Source organism: Paralichthys olivaceus, chromosome 10 (assembly GCF_024713975.1).
Source record: "Paralichthys olivaceus isolate ysfri-2021 chromosome 10, ASM2471397v2, whole genome shotgun sequence".
In the NCBI taxonomy this organism is placed as follows: domain Eukaryota; kingdom Metazoa; phylum Chordata; class Actinopteri; order Pleuronectiformes; family Paralichthyidae; genus Paralichthys; species Paralichthys olivaceus.
The window spans coordinates 17101640-17124818 of record NC_091102.1 but is presented as its reverse complement, the minus strand read 5'-3'; the positions used below and the strand labels follow the sequence as shown (position 1 = coordinate 17124818).

Below are 23179 nucleotides of genomic sequence, written 5' to 3'. Positions count from 1 at the left end.
TCAAGATTGGAAAAAGATTTATTGTTCTGCCAGAATAAAAAATGATATTGCTTAATCCACAGTACTAATGATAAAATGTACATTACTCATCCGTCTGTTACTGGTTTATTTACTAAATAATATTTCTGTGCTGTCTAACTGCAAAATATGAAAATTGGGGCATTTTTCATTCAAACGTCCATCTCTCCTGGGTGAAAAAAAAATGGGTGAAGATAAAACCACAATCGTCTATAAATGTGAAGAACCTGCTGACACAAACAGTCGGGTAACAAAGTGGACACATCAGAATAATGGTCCATGATAAAGCTGGAGATTTCATTTTGGCCCTAACAAGGATACTGTGGGAGGATCAGGTCAATCTGCAACATGACACATAACCAACTGTTACAGCAGAACGAGATGATTCTGAATCCTCAAGGGTAAAATATAATCCTATCCCTGAACGCTCGCCCAAAACACAAACAGCAAGATGAATGCAAGCGATGCAGTATTATAGTTCAGTATATGTCGCTGTACATCGTCTGGTAATAAAACTTTAGTGTAAATGAGATGACATGATAGGTTTATGGGGGAAAAATACTCCCCCTGGAAATCAACGACTGGTAAAAGATCTTGTCTGCCTCACACAGAGACAGAAAGTCACAGAGCTGTGTGCTTTTAATAACCAACACAATGCAGTTTAACGTCAGACAGCAACTTACAGATATATATAAAAGGTACTGTCCACTGAAGGGTGATAACTGGCCTACCTGCACAAACGCATGGTCAATGGACTGCATTTGTATAGCACTTATCTAGACTGTGAACCACTCAAAGTGCTTTACAATGTGCGTCTCATTCACCCATTCACACACACACTTCAACACGCTCAACACAATCAAACCGGGAACCTTCCAATTGCTAGACGACCACACGTGGACACACACACACCTATCGAATGAGAGCCAACATCCAAAGTGCATTATTACATTAGCCCTGTATGTCATAACAGATAAACAAAATACATCATATACATTTGCTCGATACTGAACATCATGTCAACACAGGTTTTCTCCTTTGGTGAACACGAAACAGCCCACTCCAAAAAAAGGTTTTATTGCCAAACAATTACTGAGGAAGTCCATGGCAGCCGTCACATGCAAAGTGCTTCTGAGAGAGATGGAGGTGAGTAGTCTTGTCATCATATCTATATATAAATAACAGTCTTTGCTGACAGGCCGAGTCCACACCTGCAAAAACAAAGTGTTGACACTATTCTTCAAACTGGATAATGTGATACCGTTTCCCTTTTTTGGTGCATTTTTTTAATGTAGTAGCAGAAAAAAAAGTCAAGACCAGCATCTTTTTTTTTTTGGTGTTCCTATAGTTACATTTACTGTAACTGAGACACTGCTTCTGTACTATCAACAGATTGCAAGGTTTCGGAATGATAAAATATGGAGATGCAACTACGCTGGTGGTGAACAATCAGAAATCCATGATCCATAACTTTTCTGCAATGCTACAGCATGGCGCAGATAGATATCAGTACGTGCAGGACTTTTTGGTTTCATAGGGCAACGCATGATTAAATGAGGTTGGTGCCTAAATCTTTTGAGATCCACACCAAACTCTTTGCTTGAACTTGTGGAAGGAGGAGAAGGCAGCTGATCATGTCTGGTTCCTCCTGGCATCGACCGTCCTCTTTCATTTAGATGGAAAACACATATTTTCACATTCTTTGGTCCTTTTTCATAAACAATAAAAAATAGGTAGTTCTGAAAAGCAACGTTTCTTTATTTGACTTCTTTTTGTCCATCTGTCCATTGGTGCAATGTGGTTGTGTTTACCTTCTGCACTCATGTCTTTCTGGAAGTCAAACACTATCTGAAAGGTAATTTTGGGGGCATTTTCTGATTGAAGCTGGTGCAAAAACCCATTCCTTCTTTCACACTGTAGCCAAACTAAAGCACGCACCTCAAAAAGTAACAGAAGTCATTATATTTAACTACGTCTGACAACTCTCAACCTCAGTTCATCAGTGGCAGAGACTGAGCTCTTTTCGGACCAAGCATTTCTTGCACTGGACCACGCAACACCAGTGGAAACGACACAGGCAGTTCTCCTCAAACACCACCGTCTCCTCCCGGTAGCCACGCTCGCAGCACAGCAGATCACAGCCGCTGATGTCCATGGCCGTGCTGTTGCACATGCGGCCTCGTGTCCCCAGAGAGCCCGTTTTCCGATTCGCGAGGCAGAAATCGGGCGACTCGTCCGAGTAGATCAGGTCCTGCTTGTCCGGTGGCTTTATGTTCTGGCCCACGGGAATCAGGGTCTTGCCGTCGTTGCCTCCCATCACCTTGGAGGCCCCGTTGAAGCGCTCCAGCAGACGGTCGCCTACTTCGCGGAAATGAGGCATCTTTTTCCAGCACGTGCGCAAGGTGCAGGAGCCCGACAGTCCGTGGCATTTGCACTCTGTCCGCATGTAGAGCTTCACCGCCTGGGAGGAAAAAGGGTGGAGGGGTAGCATGGGTGAGGGGATTTGCGTGGGGGAGAGGTGACAGAGGGCAAACAGGTGGAAAAAAAAGAATGGAGGGAGAGAGAGAGTTGATCAAAGTGAAAAAAAGGGGCGAAGACACTTTTAACCTGGTACCCTCAAGTGAAGAAGAACTGCTTTTGACAAATGGCAAGTTCTCTAAAGAAGTAATTTATTATTATGTTTTCATGATATATCACAGACAAAGCCACCGGATCACGCACACACACACGTGCACACACTCAAACACACACTGATAGATAGGTAAGATAAAAGCAGACGCTATTCAGAAGGAATTTAACTCCACAACCCCCCTCTCCCTCCATGTTGCCTCTGGCCTTCCTACATCTAACAAGCCTTGACAACAGATCATTCACTTATACTGCACATAATTAACCCATCACACACACTCACACACACTCACTCGCACATGCACAGACACACACACACACACACACACGCACAGACAGACAGACAGACAGACACACACACACAAACACACACACAAACACACACGTGCCCATTCACCCACACACAGACACACACATATTTGCAAAGTGTGTGTACATGCATGCATGGACGATCTCCCAAACCCTCCTCTCCTCTCTTCCTCTCTACCTGCCTTTGACCCCGACTAAAGTGAACTTTATAACTCTGCGTTTCGCTTGTACATGTGTCAACATCTCTGCAGGTGGCTGCAGCAAACTTGACATCAACAAAACACTGACAGCCAAAACCAAATGTGATCTCGGAGCAAAACGATAAATTTTCCGAGCAAACACGATAATTAACTAATCTGAGTTGCTACTTTATCCACCGTTCTTTCGGTAGCTTGTCGTGACTATAACTCATCCCCCGTTCATACGTGCTACAAAAGAGGAACTTTAAACTTGAACAGGGGCTTTGGAAACGTTAGAAGCTACCTGCCTCGGAGGCTTGAAAACAAAATGTGTGGCACGCTCTTGTTTTTGTGTTTCAGAAACCTGATTCTTGTCAGAATATCAGCTTACGGCGCTACACAAATCTGGCCAGGAGCGATGTCTTTCTCTCTTGCATGTTCGTGGAATGAAAAATATTCCAGAGGGCAAGCAGCACCTCTGGTGAAACATCAACCCTGGGTTGAGCACAGTTGTAGTAGAATTAATAGTTTTAATGCTGACATTAATGTTATGATGAATTTATTCTTAACCAATTCAAATATTAATGCATAAAAAAAACCAAAGACACACTCTGGAATTCCTTCTGAAACTATCTCTTACCAGCCTCCCGGCCTCATTGTTGTGCAGGTCAATGAGCGTCCTGATGTCGCTCTTGCCTCTCCTTCTCTTGGCGTCCATAAACTGTTTTGACTTTTCATAACCAAACTCCACATCATCTCCGCAGCCCCCCCATTCCCACTTGACTCCATCACCAGAGGAGGACGACGACGACGAGGGCGAGAGCGGCCTCGGCGGTGCCCTGTTCCTGGTGGCCTCACAGCCGCACTGCAGGAGGTCGCCCATGCTGCAGGCCTGGGTCACGGCGTGGGTCACCCCAGCTGCTGTTATGGCATAAACAAAGGCTGTCTCCCGGATATCTGCAGTGAGGGAGACCAATAAAAGAAGGGTTTAATCTTTAAGAAATAGAATACACCTGTATTTGAAGGACTTATTCATAATCTAATTTTAAACAGGCCGGACCCAGAATTATAAACAAGGATTAGAACTTGGTTTCACTGATTCAATAAGTTCATCATTTCAGATCATGCACTTGTTTAAAATTGCAGGTCAAAAACTTGAAAACATTCCACATCATCATTACGCTACAGTGACAGTACAACTACATGATACACACACGCACTCATTACACCACATCACATCCAGACATCTGTTGACTTTTTTCACTGACACATGGAGGTCTTTGTATTTGATCATCCCGCGTGTCCTCCACAATCAATCGAAGGATAACAACTAGGAAAAAGAGAGAGCGCCCCAAGTGCAAGAAGCTTGTTTCCATCCATCTACTCATCCAGGCATCTGTCCCACCATCCAGCCAGTCAATATCTCAGCTCCATGGAACAGGATAAAAGCACCTTTGTCTCACTCCTGGTCCATTACTGCAATCTCAAGCGTCACTGGATTTGTAGTGCTGAGAGGATGGCTAATTCTCTCTCTCTGGTGCACAAACACACACACACACATGCAGCCTCACACTCGTACACCTATATACACACCACAGCTGCTGGTTTATTTTGGGCACCGAGCTTAACACTCCTGGCAAAAGGCACGTCCTGCCACAACTGCAAATTGATCATCTGTCCTCGCCGGGGGCTTCAGCATGGCTCTCACCCTCGGCTCAACCCATCTTTGTAGTCAGTTATTTCAGCTATTGTCATTCGCTCGACAAGTAAAGAGCAGCTATACAAAAGAATCTGAGAGATTCATCATTCACTTTTTTACAAACATGCCTTCAGGAGTGGCATTCTAATTAATTTACTTTGCTGTTGTTACTGTTTGTGAAATCCTGACTGTCACCACAAACTTTTTTGATGAATAATCTTTAATACAGTGGATCTATGAGAAATCTTTAAACCTCCAGAGCCTTAAAATCTAAACCTCTGTGTTTAGTCTTGGATTCAATTTGACGTCACTCTAACAACTAAAGATGAATTCCCCTTTGACTCAACCATGTCCTGCTGCCATAAAAGAGCAGGCCTGATCAACAAGCGGGCTGCAGTCCGGAAACGGCCCTTTTGAAATCGTCCGCAAGACTATGGTCTGCAAATCATGTGTGTGGAATAATAAAACTACAGTACATCTCTGAGCAGCCTCGTTTTATCTGCTCCCATTCCTTGTTCGCCTGCGGACCCCCTTAGCTGGTCAGTTTTCCTCACTGGCTGGTTACCCATACCTTTGTGGATGGAAGGTTCTGTCTGAGCTGCTTCAATTCAATGGATACTGTTTTACTATGTTCATCTCGTTTTATATATTTGTGGGTCAGAAAAAACACCTCGTGTTTGGGCTGGAATGTGCCATTTTGCACATCTGCATCAGCAGACTGATGGCTGCTGGAATTGATTATAATAATACCAGATCAAAGTGAAAAAAAGGGTTGCATGTCATTAGTTTATACCAAGTAATACAATATCTTCTAATATAAGAATTCTTTGTTGACAACAGTTGACAAATAATCTGTGTGGCACCAGAATCCCCCAGTGATTTTCTTATTTGGCCCACTTGCTGTTAAAGTTGAATAACCCTGCACTAGAACATTGAGTGCATGCTGCTGTAAATAGTCCCTAAAAATCACCATTTTATTCCTGTTTGAGTAACACTTGCTAAAAACCAGCTGTTTGGGGAAATTACTGAGCCTTTTTAAAAGAGGAGACATGCATCGAGTGTGACATGTTTAAAGATTTATGTCTTAAGCAGACAAAGACAAAAAAGACAAAACAAATGTATTAGGGCGAGTGAAGAGCGAAGAACAGCCACTTGTTTAGCCAGTGTGTGTGTGACACTGAGCAGAGGACTTTTATTTCTAAAGAGCTGGAAGGCGGTGAGCGTGCAGTCACCACCATCAACACTGCCAACTCCATATCGCATGATTCAGAGAATGGGATTCATTAGGAATGGTAACACACACGCACGCACACACACACACATACACACAGACTGGATGGCGTGCGACAAAACCTGCACACCCCAGCACGCCGTGATATCAATACCAGCTGTGCACCCCAACACCCAGAGATGTCTCTAATGCAGGCAAATTTGTGCGAGTTTGTGTGCGTGCATGTGAAATCGTATGTGCGTTTAAGAAGAACTGGTTTATGTAGAAATAACATTTATGACATTTCACAAATACTCAGCTTGTTTAATGTTTTTTATCTTGTGGTTTACATTTGTTTAGGTTTGGCTCTGACTGATGCCAGGCGAAACTGTGTAAGTGACTCTCTACAACTGTGTGTCTGTGTGTGTGTATATGTGTGTACGTGTGTGTGTGTATACTTATTCTCATATCCCGTTGGGGACTTTGAAGTGACACTAATCACGGTGTTACTTTGGAGACACAATTTGGGTCTCATGGGTTCTGCTCTTTTAGGGCCTTAATTCAATGATGTGTGTGTGTGTGTGTGTGTGTGTGTGTGTATGCGCACAGGCTCAAAAAGACCACACCTCTCTGCTGCTGCTGCTCAGCAGAATAGATTTTCAGCAGGAGCGACACACTCAAATCGAGATGTGTCACCTTTAAAACATCCCTGGATTTATTCAGACATGTGTGTTAAACATCAGCACACAAGTCATTACGAGAACAATGTGGTGATATTAACATAAGCTGTATCTAAACAAGCTGGGAGTCTCTCCAGATGTCCTCAGATACACTGCTGCGACACAGCGTTTCATAAAGGAAATGTACATGAGGGAAGTGTTACTTATTGAATTTCTTATTAACATTTTATTTTACCCTGTTTCAAAAAAGGAGTCAGAGATTAGGAGCTAAAATGATCCCACTAGAAGTGAGCAGAGAAAGACGACAGAACCGACCCAACAGAGCAGAGGGTTAAAAAAGAAAACAGAAAGTATTGTTATGTGTAAAAGAAGCTATCAAAAATCTGATGATTTAAATACCCTGCTTCATATTTTCCTCGGAGACATGAATTCCAAACAAATTCTCTGCCATGGCGGGTGTCTGGGCCTGTCTAGGTCTGCTTCTAATTCCAGAAGGCCCTTCTGCAAGAATTAGCACATACTCTTTTAATAGTCTGACTTTTAGGCCAAGATACAAGGGAGGTCTGGTACATCACCTGCAGCGACTGATGATCACATCAGGGGCCGTCTAGTCAAATGGCCACAGATCGGAGTTGAAGGACAGGGGGGCAGCTACCAATATAATCTCAGTATCAATATTAATAGTTGATTATATTGAATACTATCTGTCTTTTAGTGTTGAGGCCTATAGGCATCAGTGCATTGGAAACATACAACTATTTGCATTCACATGTATTAAGTCACTTGTTACCTGCATATATTTGCATTATAGGAGCACACTACAGAAGCTTGATGAAACCTTAACAGAAACAAAGGTCACTTTTTTTTACTACTACATGGGTCCATTAGGTTACTACTATACAGTCAGTTCTGTGTGAGCATTTGTCGTATACACAGTTGGATCTGAGCATTTTCTATTATGACACTATTATATACTATACTCTAAAGAAGTGGTGCAACTTTATCACAGTAGACAATTTTAGTATCCACTAAAAACCAAGCTCTCTGATTTTGAATCAGGTCTAATTACTGTAGATGTGTTTGAATCATGCCTAACTGTTCTCAGGCCCCTTTATAATCAAATCTCTTTTGATGAAAAAGAATGATAGCACTGGGTTTGGGTACAGTTGGTCTTTGTTGGATGGTGAATTATAGACTCATAACAATCACTCCATCATGCAGTGAGATGAGGGACAAATTTTGTTGACAGTCTGGCTCAAGTGATTAAAAGAGGTTCCAACCTGCTGGACAACCAGAGTCTGAATGTTCTCCCCATGTCTGTGTACTCTGGCTTCATCCCACAGTCCATGCACATGCAGATTGGGAATAGGTTGTGAGCATGATAGTTGTCTGTCTGTGTATATTGGCCTTCTAATGAAACGGCGACCAGTCCAGAGTGCACCCTGCTTCTCGCTAAATGTCATCTGGTATTGGTTCCAGCCCCCCTGACCCTCAAAGGATAAATGGTGTGAATTTCTGATCAAAGCAACTTCTCAGAAATGGGACTAAAACAAACAAAGTGATGCACAGGTGTTGAAACCAACTCACGGTAGATCCTTATCGCACCAATACCAAAGCAAAACAACCTGGCATTTATTATTTTATGGATTACTTGATGAGCATTTTATGTACAACACTCTCAGTGTACTTGTCAGGTTTGTAACACAGAATCAAACCATACAGAATGCTTCCGTTATCAGGTCAGGGAGACTCACTTATTCACACTGTCAATCACACAGTAGGCTATAGTTCCACTCCGTTTCTTATAATAACCAGTTACATATAGAACAGGAAAACACAATGTGTGTGAAGGTGTAAACATGTGTATACATGTCTAGATACATGTGTGTCTACCTTTGAACAACATAACAGAGAATTCTCTGAAATCTCTGACACGATTAATGACTGGTTTAATTAATGTGCAACCATTGTACAGCCCAGAGCGAAAGTTCTTGTTAATTCAACAGCAGTGCGAGGTTACACACACACACAAACACACACACACACCACACACACACTCATACGCACAATCTCATTTTCAAAGGAAAGCCGCAGCATCCCTTATGTGATTACCAGCATTGCTGTATGCTGGCCTGCTAGCACTGCCAGGCATGACTGCTCCAGGCTCTGTGTGTTATTTAAACAGAGCAGAGATCAAGGAGAAGATGATAATAGCTACCACTTAATGACAAGAAACCACAAATTCAACCATGTTTTGGAGCCAACTGTTCGTGAAAGGTTCATGTCCAGAGGAGAGAACATTTTGATTCTGACGCATTATAAGTTGTCATCCTTGTGTCGACATGTTCATTCATTCACACATGTGAGTTTCAGAATGTTGTGAAATCTCCTAAAACCCCTATTATACCAACACACACACGCAGCCACATGTAATGATGTGGCTGCGTGTGTGTTAATGTGCCATGCAGGTGGATAAATATATATATAATATGATAATGGATACATAATATATATACAGTATATGTAATTCATCCATTATCATGTTCGTAATCCAAAACAAGAAATTAAATACATGGACACACACAAACAGACATGGCGAGAGTGAAGACATATGAGGTGGGTAATATGTGTGTGTGTGTGTTTATTTTCCACGCAGCTGGATATATAATTTATCCATTATCATGTTAATCATCCAAAACAAGGAATGTGATACATGCACACGCGTAAACACACATATTCTCACTCACACACACACACACACACACTCACACACATTCATGCTTGTTAGCGTCAGTCATAAAAACAGAATCACTTGTACTTATCTTCTTCCTCAACTGACAAGCTACAGTACACAGTCTGTTTCTCAGTCAGACACACACGTTGACATACAGCAGTGCACCCATGCCACACAGCGAATCCCATTTGCTGGGGAATACGCCGCACAAGTGCAACCAGGTTTGTGTTTGAATAATGGCTGAAGATTGCCTGATAGCCTGGAGATATTTCTCCAGAGTGGAGACAGAAAAAAAGGTGGTGCAGCCAGTGTTGGTTGTTCTCCAGACCCAAACACCCTGTGGCTTTGTTTTCACTGCAGAGTTTAGAAGCATAACCCCGTCATAACTGCACAATGAAACATCCTGTGTCTACCCGACACCCGCATGGACACAGAGATGGATAATCGGAAAGCGGACTGCATCCGTTCTCGTCAGGATTGTGTTGTTGTTCCGCTAAGAAAGGCTTATTTCATCAGAATAATCAGTGTATAATCACATAAAACTCTAAACAGAGGTCAATGAGGTTAAGTAAACCACTTTGAAAGAGTCCATTAAACACAAAGGCACTTTAATTTGTGACGTTTACTGGTAGTTCATGATAGACAGCCATTAAGAGCAGATCCAGGTAATTGAGGACAAAGACTTCAAAACAGAGAGGCACTTTGGCCTCCCGTATAGACAGGCTGGAATTTATGATTAATTGCTAGTCTGTCTCCTACTGGTATATTCTTGCCCTCCTTCCCTCTCTCTCACTCTTCCCCTCTTTCTCAATCTGTCTTTCTGTCTTCATTCTTTTTTCTCTCCTTTGTTTCTCTGCCAGAGACACTGGCAACACTGGTATAGTCATAAATTCAGATGAGATAAGAGACTAAACAACACGCATTTAAAACATGTCAACTTCAGCTACTGACAAACGTAGACCTACTGTCGGAATCTAAAGAGACATACGCTCAGGTCTCAGGGTTTGATTGCAGGGACCCACAACACATTTTTGGACACATTTATGTTTACTATTACTACGTTACTATGTTTACTATTCTAACAATTTTTTGATTTGTCCGTTTTTGCCTTTGTCCCAACAAAAAGTAATAATATTACCACCTCGCTAATTTCAATGTCATCTGTGCAATATCTTTCCACTGATATATTTGAAAAACAAGTACAATCACACGCAAATCTCGACTTTTTCCCACATGTTCTTTCCAAAGCAAGAAACTGTTAAAATAATAATAGTCAAACATCATTTGAAGTAGTGGCATTCCATCAGGAGTGATTGAGCAGTTAGAGACAGAAGTAGACAACAGTTAGAATGACACCAAAGTGGTTACATCTCAACCTCCTGTTCCATAGAGGATCTGATATTGTCATTTGTGTTTGCAATCATTTTGTATTTCACTGTCCTCTTGTGGCTGCAATAGGACATTGTCTCTTGAAGTTGACCACCGACGGATCTAAAACTTCTGTCTTTTTCATGGATGTGATCCTGTCATGTTAAAAGGCTAGGGTTTGTCAATCCGAGGGGGAGCTACATTTTTTAGATGATTGCGCATCGAAGATAATTAAGGGAACTTTGATTGGTGGCTAGCTACTCGTTACACGCATGTGCAGTGTAGAAACTCCACCTCCTTCTGCCTTAATTAGTTCAATGGCCATGCACACCATCTCCCTCAGTGTCCTCTCTCTTCTATGTTACAGTTATTATACTATTGTTAAGTTAAGCTATCAGGGATGGCGCTGCGATAACAAGGTCCCACCAATACACGTACCTGACAAATCGTGATTCAGTCTGAGCAGTCAATAATGTTTCATAAACCTTTCATAGCATCAAATAACTAATTCAAACCTTGATAACTTTGTTGAGCTATTGGACAAACGTTAGTGTGATAAGAACAATCTAATATGACAGAAACCATCCTTGGAAAAATATATTTGATGTGTACTTTGACTTTTTAGATTTGCCAACGTCCCATCCACTTGCATGGAGGAGGCTGGCTTTGAGATACTTTGGCTTCACTATTGTTTTCAAGTACACAAACATCAGCACAGATACCTCACTGCCAACTTGTGTCTAGGTGGTGTATTGCAGAGCGATCCAATTGTATAAATGCATACGATAGTGTAGGCTGCTCGGATAATACCCAGTTTCGTAGTAGTATGTGAACTGTGAACTAGCAGTGCAATGTATGTGTCCTTTAGGAAATTTGTCAGCAAACTCTACAAGACCCAAGCCAAGTTACTGTGTCATGCAACACAAAGTCTCCCCCGTGCTTCCGGACTATGGTCCAGTAGACAACATGGAGATTGGAAAATACAAGGTTCTGCATTGTCACTGGAGTGTGTCACCATCACTTATAAAGTGATTTTTAGATATGTATGTTTTTTAGGCTCTGCTTGTCTATCTTTATTGTCTGAGTATTTTACTTCCATGCGGGAACTTGGAATCTTGTATGCCCAATCTGAAGTCGAGAACATATCACAGATCTTAAAAAATTGAACATTTTTAATTATCTTGTAGATTGAAAAATTACATTTCAGTCTTCAATACTACGTTGTGGCATAGAAAATTCATCAACTCAATAAGACTTATTAAGCTATGATATTAGTTATTGGCTGTTTGTTGACTAAACGCAGGATAAAAGTCCTCTGTATTACCATTCAAACAGGACACAGGCAGTTCTCTATGAATCTAATCACATGAGAGAAAAACCAACACAGTAATTGCAAAAGACCCAGCGCTGACCCAGCATCAGTTATATTACAGACTTCAAAGAGCGGGAGGAAGATGTCAGGAGATCTTAGAAGAGATGTTAAGAGCAAAGGCAATGTTAGTTGATCATTTCAAGCGTGCCCGATCTGATGAAGACGAGAGTCAGTCAAGTGTGAATACGTCTGGTCTGAAATACAACAGCTGCCCTTGTCTGTTGAGCTGCCATTAGACAGGGATCTGACCTCAAGTTGAGGTAAGGCCGCCGGCTGCGGTCATGAGGTCATGGGTTCAGATCCTTCCGCAGTTGCAGTTGGAAAAATGAGGACATGACAATTTATTTAATGCGTTTTTTATGCATGTGCTCAAAATCATGTGAAAGACTTTTAGTAGAACCGGTGAAGAGAGCAAAGATGGTTATGGGAAATAATTTCTCTTCCATCAAATCAGATCAGATCGTTTAGATCGGCAGTCAGAAATCTGAGTCACGAAACCACTGGTTTTCACTCTGTGCCTGACCAATTCCAAACAACTAATGTGACTTGTTGAACAGAGTCTTGTTGAAGATACTTAGTCAGTTCGTACCAGCGTGAAAATTGTTTCTGACTGGGTCAAAGGAATTGTTAAACATTTTGGGAAATATGCTCATTTTGCTAACTCAATTAATTGCAAGTTGTTTTAAAAAAATTTTTTAAATGCCCTGTATATTTTATGTAATGCACTTTTGCACAATTTCTTTGTTGTTGAAATGTTATATACAAATAAACTTGCCTTATCTTGCCTTTACATACAAATATATTCATATGCTGCAAAACCACAGATCAGCATATTTCTTGAGATATAATATGTTAATTAGCGAATTGTATAGGTGCTAGTATGTGTTTTCTTTCGTCCAGAACCACATGCTTCCACTTTTGCACTCTTTCCTCTAAACAAGCAAATAAGTTGGTGGCTGCAGCTTTATACTGAAGGGATGGACAATCAAGAAACATTTTCCAAAATGTTGAACCATGGCACAATAAACTAGATATAAGGAGCAAAGTGCAGATAGGAAAGGAAAAGACACAAAGCTGTTAAAAAATCAAGATTGCTTTCTTCCTTTACTAACCTTGCTGCAGTATTTTGCCAAAGTATTTGTTGTGGCTCGTGCAGTTCCACCGGCGGTACCTGAACTGGTACTGGCACTCCCGCACGCCGAGCCTGGCCCCTTTGGCAACCTCGCTGACGATCTCCGGCTGAGTCTGGCACAGCTCAGCCTGCTTTCCCGCCAGACGCTTCGCCTTCCTGCAGATACTGTTGGGGTCCATCACCAGGGGACTGCCCACCGCCCTACAAAAGCATTAACAATGTAAAACAATTGCAGAGTGAATTGATAACTCAAGCAACACCTGTTAAAATCTCACAGTAAATAATGTGGCTGTACTCATCAGCAGCCACAAACCAACATTTTTTTTTTTTCTGTGGCTGCTATGCCTGCCAACTCTTCCCACCACATCTCAACGACAATGTGCTTCTGGAACAGGACCATGGGAGACAAGGGATCAGAGTTTCCCAGAGGCATCTCCTCATGTCACATTCACAGGCTTAGAAGAAGTGTGTGGTCCTCACAGAGTTGGAAGTCACACAGTTGGAAGCCTCTTAACAGACAGGCCGTTTACAGTCCATCTTGACGTTAAGTTGATTTTGGTAAACCAGAGGGCCGACTTTCTAGATTCCACATGATACAGCTTCTCTGGAGATTTTTGCAGCAGTTAAGAACTTCACTGCTGAAACCACACAACTGGGCCTCTTTATGTACTTCCCAGATTAAACCCATCTCAATGAAAAGTATACATATAATATTACAGCAAATCAGTATTTAATTGCAAGATAAATCAAGCTTGCCTCATGTACTTCAAATATTTAAAACATAAAAAAAATACATGTACATATATCTTGCATTTGATCAATACAGACTACAGACCTCCACAGCAGCTTTGACAGATGAGTGTATATAATAAAGATAAATAGTTTATTCAAACTCTTAACGGGAAAGAAGGTCTTGGCTTGACCACTTTGAAGCAACGCCATGAAGCCACTGCTGCCCGTTTAGTGTCATAATACAAGAGTGGCTTTACATTACGCTTTTATTACCAATCTTTCTGTATCAAACAGCCATTTGTCGACTCTGTGCCGTGGTACTTATGCATGTCAACTTTCCTCACACTATTTTTCATTTACTCCGTCACATCTGCTGAGAATCAGCGACTTTTAGGCCATAACTGATCCACAACTTTAAATGCAATCAGAGTTTGAGGGGAACGCATAACACAGAGCGAGAGAAAGCCAGAGCCTCATAGGTTTTCGTTCGGCCTTGTGCCTGTTAATCGCACTGGCTGGTATCTTTCAACTGCTTCGAGAGTTTGTTTTAAGAAGCAGAACAAACACTCCTGTCCGTCCCCTCTCCTGGTGCTCTGACACCGAGCACACACATGCACGTTCGTCCTCGCACACTCAATCCCCATGTTTTTGAAGTTTTGAACCAATCTATTTTCATTGTAATTAGGCTATTTATGTGGCAGACTAACATGCCAGCACATGATTGAATGGAAACATAATTCATAGGGAATCTTGCGTCAGGCTCTTTGCCAGTAACAGCATGGAAAGTATTATCCAGAAGCAAACAAACACTGTTACCCACCAGAGGTTACGTAGATGACAGTGGAAGAGAGCATAGATTACAGTTATGGTTTCCTTGTAATCCGTTTTGATAATTGAACTTGTCTGAAGATTAGGATGAGTGAAGGTTCCTAATTCCACATAATCGACCTTGATATCTGGTGTTTAATGTGTATAATCTTCAAATTATATTAAAAATATTAAATGGACTTGGTCATAGTGGTCTATCCACACTCCAAGGACACCCACTGTTTCCATGGTTATTGACAGTGTATTGACAACATTGCTATGGAAACAATGTTGTTTTCTAAATACAGGTGTTTTCTCTCTCTCTCTCTGTGTGTGTGTGTGTGTGTGTGTGTGTGTGTGTGTGTGTGTGTGTGTGTGTGTGTGGGTGTGGTCCCGGTCTTACTCATTTAAATGAGTTTACACAGTCACAATATGGGGATAATCAATGTGTAACCATGGAGGCACGACTGTATGTGTGGGGTGTGTGTGTGTGAGGGGGGGCAGTCACACGGATAATTCGATCATACAGTCTGTACCTGTTAATTAGCAGGTACATGCACAATACTTAGCAAAACACACTCCAGCTCAACAACCACTCATTATCTATCATCAGTGAGTGTGTGGGTATACATATGCGTGTGTGTTTGTTAGAGAGAGTGAGATCGAGAGAAAGTAAAACTGATGCATGATCCATGCATGCAAGTGTCACGTAGTCTTCACATTTTATGGACGTGAGAAAGAGAATCACCTTGCATGTAAGGTTCTGTAAGTGTGTGTGTGTGTGTGTGTGTGTGTGTGTGTGTGTGTGTGTGTGTGTGCGTGTGCGTGTGCGCCAGCAGCATCTCTGGGAAGCCAGCTCTGTCAGCAGCTCACAAAAGCCGGCGTGGTTGTTTTATAATGAGAGGTGTAGAGTTGTAAAACTAGAGAACGTACAGGATGGAGTTTTGTGTTGCTGTCTGAAAGTGAGAGACGGAGACAATTATCACAAAAGAAAATATTCCTAAGTGGTCTGATGACAGAGACACAGTGAGACTGTGTCTGGTGGTAAAGCAGATGTACCAGTAACTGTAAAAGTTTAGAAATGAGGCACAGTGAGGATGGGATTGGGAATGTGGGCGTGAATCTGACAGCAAAGTGAACTCGGGTGGAAAAGCATATCGCTGGATATATACCCAAAAATGGGGGGCATTAATTGGATGATGGGATGAGCGAAGGTGCCCCTGCATTCTTGCCCTTGTTTGGAGAGAGAAGCTGTGAGGTCCACTAAAAGAGCGGAATCATTTGTCATAGACTCAAAACTGTGCAAGTTGCAGGTGTGAAAACAAGAAGGAAAATAATGAAGTATGGAGGAAGAAACTATTTGAAAGTAGTTGTGAAGTATCAGAGCTATTGGGTCAGAGTATCAGAGTATCTGAACTCCAGATATATATATTCTTTATCAATACTTATTTGCCCTACTTAACAACATGCACACCAAGATGACTTTTGAACATATACTCTCATGGTGTTTACTTTTATGGTGTTGGTCATTAGTGTTCCCATTATGCTGCATATTCTCCAGCTCTCTTTTCACATGCTATTGTTCAGTTATTGTACCATTCTTTCACGTATTTGTTCAGTTTTGTTGTTGTTGTTGTCCTCATCCTTGCTGTATGACTATTTCATGTACACTGAGGAATTTAAAACCAGAGTTGTCCTTGCAAATACAGCTAATAAATGCGATTTACTGCTGCAGGCAAAAATTGTAAAATGTGTTCAACTACTTCTTCTTCTGCAGTCCCAGTCAAAGTAAAGCTACTTAAATGTGTACTGATCCTACCGAATCATATACAGATTAATGTGACCACCTTATAGCTCAAGTAATTAGACAAAGATGCCTCATGTTCACACAATCTTGCATACACACATTTCTCTGAGCAGGTGCATTAGCTACAGCTCAGGCCTGCACACAGATAAAGGCTCACGTCCACTTGTGCGAGAAGGAACTTCAAAGTGAGACAGAAATCAGATCCTTCTCATGTGAGGTGGCACTGTTCCTCAGCCCGTCATGTATGGTACACATAACAGATAATGCACCAACAAAGATGTGCAGTCAGTGATTTTATCAGGAGGTTAAAGGAAACAATTTTATTGTGTGAAATGTTTTTCATAATGATAAAGTGCTAACGTACAGATAGAGGTTTATGTAGTCAGAGATAAAAGACGACAAAGCATGCAAATCAAAGCAATGATATCAGGATTATCAGCTGTTATCACCTGCAACAATCTAACAGCTTCTCCAATCAAGAACTACTTTACCTTGTGGTTCCTCTTAATTTCCTAAAGAAATGTAAGTACGATCTTATCGGTGTGGTTTCACATTTGTTTAAAAAGGTCGTTCATAAAGCACTGGAGCTGGAAAATGGAAAAAACAAGTGGTTTCAAATTAATATGTTATAAATAGACGCCTTATTCTGTGTTTTCTGGCCTCAGAGGTGGGTCAGAAAGAGATTAAACATTAGTGCACAACCTCAGGTTTCATAAAGGATCTCACGGCACCATAGATAAAGTGCTGTACTGTACGGGACCCTTCTTTTTTTTCACTCCGCCCACGAATGAGTGAATTTCATCCCTCCTTAATCCCTCAAGTATGCTGGAGATGAAGACAGTCACGACAAGCGCTAGTCTGAGACGCCAGCGTGCGAGAGAGAAAAAGAAAAGGATCAAATAGAGACAGCTCGGGAGAGTTGGAGAAAAAATGAGTGGGTGGGGAGAGGTTGAATGTGCGATAGGGAGAAATAATGAGATATAAAGAGATAAGCAAGGTGATGAAGAAATGGGGAAGAAAATAAAAACATATGTAAAATGAGTCTGCACTGCCAAACTCATTTTGGAGATGGATGGGAACAAATTAAGAACCCGTGCCACGCGGTGTCCCTGTGCGGACAGTGTGAGGGGGTCAGAGTGTCATCAACAACAGCTCCTCTGTTTTCCTGACCCTGCAGCCCAGAACACGCTGATCCCTTTCAAACATGTTCTGTTGTGTTTCGTCGTGTAGAATAAGAGGTTTAGTGCAATGGAATTCTGTTGCAATACAACATTTCACAACTCATAATTGGTAGCGCACCCAATTTAAACAGTGGCAATAAAGTGTGATCAGCAGGAAACCAATGCTAAACCAATTTCACATAAGAAAACCATCCAGGGTTTGTTCCGTTGTAATAACAGTGACACACCCAACAGCACTGACGGCCAAAAGATGAAAACTGTTTTATATCAACAGACATGTGCATGTGACAAGGAGGGGCTTGAAAGGTGCAGGGATGAGCTCAGCACTCGATACGTAACATGGCGAAAACAAGTTGTTATTATAAAGGCTAGTGTGAGTGAAAACATTATACATGGAACTGAATATTTCGCTCTGTTACTGAAGCAAAGGGGAGTTGTTTTTATCTCGTATTTTATTTTAAATGTACAATATGTAACTTTGGCCATGAGGGGTCCCCTCAGTTGGAATAGACCTGGTGTGATGATGTTGTGAAGGAGTGTGGGATCATGGGAGTAGTTGTCTTCAACATCATTGCCCTTGAAAATGTACCTAACACTGCTTAGACTCAAATAATGTTCAAGAATGAGGCAATATAATAAAGTTTTATTCACATTACGCAGCAAACGGCAATGAATAATAGTGATTAATTGCAAGTGACAAGTACAAACAGTGGAGGGAGAAAAGAGACGAAATGTATAGCAGAAACAGACAAAGACACAGGTAGAGAGGATATGAGGCAAATAAAAGGCGAATCAAAAGGAAACCTTCTGTTACCTTGAATAAATTTGTGGGTTTTAACATTGTTTGGATAATGTAAGGACGCAAGTCAACAAAATATATACCCCTTGTCGTTTTTAGTCATTCTAGTAAAGAACTGTTCCATATTTAAACTAACAAACACTATTTAAGAGTTTAAAAAGTTGTGATACATAAGCTACTGAAAGAGATTCCTGATTTACATCTGAAATCAGATAGAGCCTGACCACATAAAAGTGCAAGTGTAAATGCCCCTGAGACACATTGAGGATGGATTCTGATCTGATCCACCTCACCACCTCCGATGATAGTCAGGGGCACTTTGATATCACATTCATCACAAGTGTGAATGCAAAGGTGTTGTCACTCCACATACAAAAAGATCATAGAAATAGAAAGACATGATAAAGTTTCTGTTTTCTTGTAAATTATTATATTTACATGAGCAGTAAGAAAAAACAGGAAAGGCAGGAAAACTCCAGACAGCAGCAGCGATACTTTACGTAGAAATCTACCATAATATTGAAAGTTATCATGAAGCCATGTTACTTTGCCAGTTCTCCCTCCAGCTGGGGAGATAATTCAACATTTCTTTGATTGTTTCTTGCTCTCTGCCCTGTATATATTTTTGGGATTGGAATTATTTTTAGCTTCATGTCTACAATGTTGCACAACTACACACAATACACACATTTAATTCAGTTTACTACCTGGTGCCAAACCCACATCGTTGCCATTTAATCTTTATCTGTACCCACATCCCTGGTCCTGATTAACCATCTAGCTTTTCAGCCTCGGAGTGGAGCGGACAAGATAAGATCTGTTACAGCGAAACCCTCCTCTGGTGATGATGGCAGTGAGCGTGTGCATGCGTACATATATGTTTCCCTCACTGTACGACTGAACGTGTGCTTCTTTTTTTAACATCTCTGAGTGCATGTTGAACAGATTAACCACTGGATCAAGATGTATTTGTACTGACATACACATAAACACACAAAGGAGGGAGCTTCAGCACACAGACACACTGTGGGTTTGTGTGTGTGTGTGCACCTGTGGGCCTGTGACACGCTCCAGACAGGCTGTGACACACACACACACACACACACAGACACACAAAGTGCGGTTGGCCCTGCTAAGCACTGCAGTCAAAACCAGTATAAGAGAGCAAAGGCATTCCTAACTCCTCGGAGTCTGAGCTCTCTGCTCTCAGGCCAAATGATTAGAGCGCTCTAATCAGCAGAGGCTCTGAAAGGACAGCTATCTCCCAGCATTTCATCTCTTCCACTTTCTGTCCGTCTCTCCCTCTCTCTTCCTTCAGCGACAACCTATCTGCAATGATAGGTATTTTCCCTCAATAGACCAGTACGGCTAAAGACAGGCAGAGATAGAGACGCTCAAGAGGAGCGAGCATGAGACTGCGGAGGAGAGATGTACGATGGTATGTCCAGCAGCTTTCAACAGAGAGCATCATTGTCCTGGCAGACATGGGAGCAACCCACAGGTGTGGGTGCTGTTGTGTGTGCGTGAGAGCGCGCGTGCGTGGATGTGTGCGCTTGGGCGTCTGGGCGAGCGAGTGGGTAAGCCAGCAAGTGAGTGAGTGAAAGAAGATGAGCACGTATGCCAGTGGGGATAAAAAGAAAGTTGATGATTTCTGATTCTCTTTATCCATCGCAAAATAAAAGCCAATACAATCGTGATAGTAATACTACAGAAATGGGAGTTGTTCTCTTGAACAAGTTCATATACAAGGTAAGCCCCATAAACTATGAAAAAGTAGAATTTTCTTTTCCCTCTTTTCTGATTGTTCTTATGTTTGTATTCTAGATGTATATAAAAAAGCTAATCACGGTACAATAGTCCTTAAAAGTTCAAATTCAGTGCATTACACTTCTTTTATTTATTCTGAACATCTGTTGTTCATTATTTTCTTACTTGCTTGTATAGAAATGTTTTTATCCAAACATGTTCAAAATGAAAAACCTAACCTGTAATGTTTTTATCTCAAATTATAATTTCAGTTTGTTTAAACTCTATCAGGACAACACGATGGTTTTACCAGATTTCGCCAAAGTGAATGAGTGTTTGAGGGCAGGGTAATAAAACAGCGATCCCTCTGGGAAAGAGTTTTTCCCTCTCTCCCTCCACAGCTGGGTGGAAGCACAACTCAACAACAGATCATCACCCTCTTAATTTGATTTAGTTCGTCCATCTGAAAATTTTTCTTTTCCTCCACGTTGGCTCATCGTCCACACTGCTCCTATTGTTTTTCACACCACATACGGGACCCTCTAAAAAATGCTCTCCAGTGCGGATACATCTGAAAACAACTGCCTTGTATTTTTTGGTGTACAGGAAAAACAAGTTTTGGACAGTGATGAGATAACAGATGCAGACAGGCAGTAATGTTAGGAGAATGACAGACCCATCAGTGATTTCTCATTTTAAATGAATAATTGCACAGTATTGTATCCATTTATCCAACAACTTTGCAATAACCAAATTGTGATGTGAACAGTGGTGGAGTTTTTTAAGCCAAAATCCCAATACTTAAAAAGTACAAATAATTAAGTATAAATTATGTCTGGCTTGATGGTCAGCGGACGGCACCAAGAGAGGATTAACCAGCGGAGACTCAGCAGAGCTGTGTGTCCCTCTCGTAAACAGATGTGGAGAAACATCATCTAAAGCTGCCAGTTCATCTCCCAGTCATACAAGGACGTACTGTAGAGTCTACTGTGACACTACATCCCACATTGACCTTGACTGGGCTGCAAATGAACAGTGGGAGGATTCGCTGGGGGAAAAAAAACAAAGCTTCACATTCAAACACTGCCACTTTGCAGAAAGAGTGTGTGTGAGCGTGTGTATGTGTGTGTGTGTGTGTGTTTGAGGGAGAGAGCGAGAGAGAGAGAGATGAGGACAGAAACACTGGATGTTGTCTAATGAAACACTGCACATGAGACAATGAGAGCGCTTCACAGACAGACAGTCAGACAGACAGTCAGACAGACAGTCAGACAGAGACCCACATGTTATCAGCAGATCTGCATGGGCTGTCTGTCTGTCCGGCTGTCACACACACCTTGTGGAGCTGAGCCTATATGGATTGTTTTATGATGACATATCCACTGTGCCTAGAGGGCCACCTGACATTCCTCACTCTGAGCACCCCCCCCCCCAAACACACACACACACACACAAACACACACACCATCAACACCACCTCCCTCTCCTCTATGTATTACTGCAGGCGATGAGCAGCAGACACCTCTCTCTCTCTCTCTCTCTCCTCCCTGTTGCTCTGTCTCCTTCTCCTCTGTCCTACTTCAGGCTGTTCTTCCAACACCTTACCCCTCATAATGATGCAGCATAATAATGAACTGCTTCACCCTGCGATTACACCCACATTATCCAATCCAACTGTGACCTGTGGGTGAATATTTCAATGTCATCCATGGATCCATGGCATTTCGCATATCATCATATTATCAAATATGAGTTCATTATAGGTTAAAAGAACATTTAAAATTTAAAAAAAAGTTTTAATTCAATATTAGGCGATGGGGATAGTTATTAATAAATGAATGTTCATATAGCTGAATAGATTTAAAATGTCTTTGAGGGTAAGCAACAGCCATGTGTGTCAGTAATGTTCAGTATTTAGGTGAAAAACCGGTGCTGTGAATAGAAAACCAGATTACGCACCATGATTGCGCGCAGGAATAAAATATAACCAAGTCGTCCGAGTTCATTTAAAAACCCATGGTTGACAGAAGACAGAGAGCCACAACACACGTGGTGAACATGCAGAACACTTACCACCACAGTCCGATGATGTTGACCGGACAGAGCAGGATGAAGAACAGGGCCAGCTGGATCCGCGATAGGCGAATAACAGTCATGTTGAGCGCTGCAAATCCTCAATGAGATTCCCCAGCAAGAAAGTTTGAAGTGACTCAGCTCAGCCAACAGAGAGTCGGGTCACCTCTGAAATACATAGGAGCCTCTTGTTTTGCGGCGTTAAGACTCAGCAAAATGTCACTGGAAGCTGTCGGTCAACGAGAGCGCAAACAGGGTTCATCATCCAACTTCTCGTCTGTCCGGCGCATCTTAACGCGCAGCAAAGTCGCTCAGGAGGCTGCAGAAGAGACGTCCACTTTCAAAAGGTGTGGTTAGCCTCCTCATTGTCGTTGTGCTGTAATCTGTCGCAGTATTTTACATGTTTCCACCGGCGGTTAGAGGAGAGGAGCGAAGTGCCAAAGCAGGAAAGTTCTTTGAGGGCGAAAACAGCTCTGGCTGAGAGGACACCCGGACTCTCTTTTCTTTTTTTAAACGATGAATTGACATAAAAGACTTAGAAGAAGAGCACCGATGCTTTCCGAATGCACACAATAAACCGTGGTTTGTGTGGTGCTGTTGGGTTTTGCTCCTTCTTTGCGCACTCCGAAGTGACGCACGGATGAACTTTGTTGGAGAGGCAGTGTGCGGTGCGCGCCGGCTGCAGGTAGGTAGAAGCGTCTGCAG

The 23179-nt window shown here is 41.9% G+C and overlaps 1 protein-coding gene across 1 annotated transcript; it reads right to left on the bottom strand.

The window, feature by feature from the left end:
• wnt6b (wingless-type MMTV integration site family, member 6b) lies at positions 1-22785 on the bottom strand. The gene is made up of 4 exons (XM_020089695.2): positions 22475-22785; positions 13310-13530; positions 3775-4091; positions 1-2479 (listed from the first exon to the last, which is right to left on the bottom strand). Exons 1-4 carry the CDS (start codon positions 22555-22557, stop codon positions 2018-2020), a joined length of 1083 nt encoding a protein of 360 aa, XP_019945254.1. The 5' UTR covers positions 22558-22785; the 3' UTR covers positions 1-2017.
• Positions 22786-23179: the final 394 nt, after the last annotated feature.